Source organism: Prosopis cineraria, unplaced genomic scaffold, assembly GCF_029017545.1.
Source record: "Prosopis cineraria cultivar Desert tree isolate PC_DT_omini unplaced genomic scaffold, ASM2901754v1 PC34, whole genome shotgun sequence".
In the NCBI taxonomy this organism is placed as follows: Eukaryota; Viridiplantae; Streptophyta; class Magnoliopsida; order Fabales; family Fabaceae; genus Prosopis; species Prosopis cineraria.
The window spans coordinates 95,874-97,097 of NW_026555365.1; the positions used below are offsets into that span (position 1 = coordinate 95,874).

The 1,224-nt window shown below is 42.2% G+C and overlaps 1 protein-coding gene across 1 annotated transcript; it reads right to left on the bottom strand.

Moving 5' to 3' along the window:
- LOC129295017 (cytosolic sulfotransferase 15-like) lies at nucleotides 1-1,224 on the bottom strand. Its single transcript, XM_054933500.1, has one exon. It carries the CDS (start codon nucleotides 1,134-1,136, stop codon nucleotides 84-86), a length of 1,053 nt encoding a protein of 350 aa, XP_054789475.1. The 5' UTR covers nucleotides 1,137-1,224; the 3' UTR covers nucleotides 1-83.

Below are 1,224 nucleotides of genomic sequence, written 5' to 3' on the forward strand. Positions count from 1 at the left end.
AAATCACATAAGAAATTTATTACTGCAAACCCGGTTTAATATGTCAACTAGCAACACACTATAAGTGTAAAACTAATTAAGAATTATGATGATACTTTAAATGACAGACCAGAGCCAGCAAACTTTTCATCAATGACTTCGGATAATCTCTCCACCATGGAAGGTGACAAGTGATTAACCCACTCTCCAATCTCAGCCTTCCTAAACAGATACTTGATCTCAAAGTTCCTACCAAAAGTTCCAGATTTGTTCACCTGCAATTCCTTCATCTTCTCAAAGCTGCACAGCTTGATGATGCTATCAACCAAACCAGTTTCTTCCTCCTCCAAGCTGAAAGGACAGCCCAAGAACTCTGCAATTCTCTTCAACTGATCTGTGGTATCTTCTTTCAGATCCTCATACTTCAAGAACAACACCTTGTTAGGTCTCTCCTTGCTCTCATTCCAGTACCTCAACATGTGGTCCCATGAAGGACCAAACCCAATTATCCCCTTACAGTACAGATCAAAGGCCTCTTCTAGTGTCAATAAAGGGATTGATTCTGGCTTGACTTTGTTCAAAAAAATCCAGGAAGACACAAAAGTGTCGAATGGGTTTCTGCAGATGTAGATTATCTTACAACCTGAGTTTTTGATTGAGCTAGGCATTGCATGGAACGGTAGGTGGGTGCCAAAGAGTCTTGGATCAGGCAAGCTTGAGAGATCAGGAGCTTCATCAAGGCCTCCATAGACAGTATACTCAAAGAAAGGAACAAGATGGTGTGGATTTGAATGAAGCAGAGGGTGGTTCTTAGAAGAAGGCGAAAAGCTCTTGCGATTAACAGTGGCGAAAGTGAGGCCTTTCAACCATGTGGTTCCAGATTTTGGGATCGTAGCAACAACAACATCTGAATCTGTGGCCTGGAAGTGATTCTGAAGCAGGGTAATGGCTTGAATCTCTGCAGGTTGGCACCAGAATCCTTGGAAGAGATACAGATAACGAGTTCTCCAACCTCTCTCTCTGGGAAGAGAGAGAATCAGATCTTTACACTCCTGGCTCAGCTTTTCTTCTCCTTCAACAATGGCTTCTAATTCTTCTCGACGATCAGAATTATTGGATCGGGGTTTTGTGAAGTGAATCGGAGCCTTTGGAGCCATTGGAGAGACAAGAAGAATAAGGAACCGGTAAAAGAGAAAATGGTTCTGCGAATTTCAGAGAAAGAAGAATCCCAAATTTCTAGCAGAA

Bases quoted from the DNA above. Each gene is read 5' to 3' on its own strand.
- LOC129295017 (XM_054933500.1), bottom strand. From the start codon at position 1,136: ATGGCTCCAAAGGCTCCGATTCACTTCACAAAACCCCGATCCAATAAT.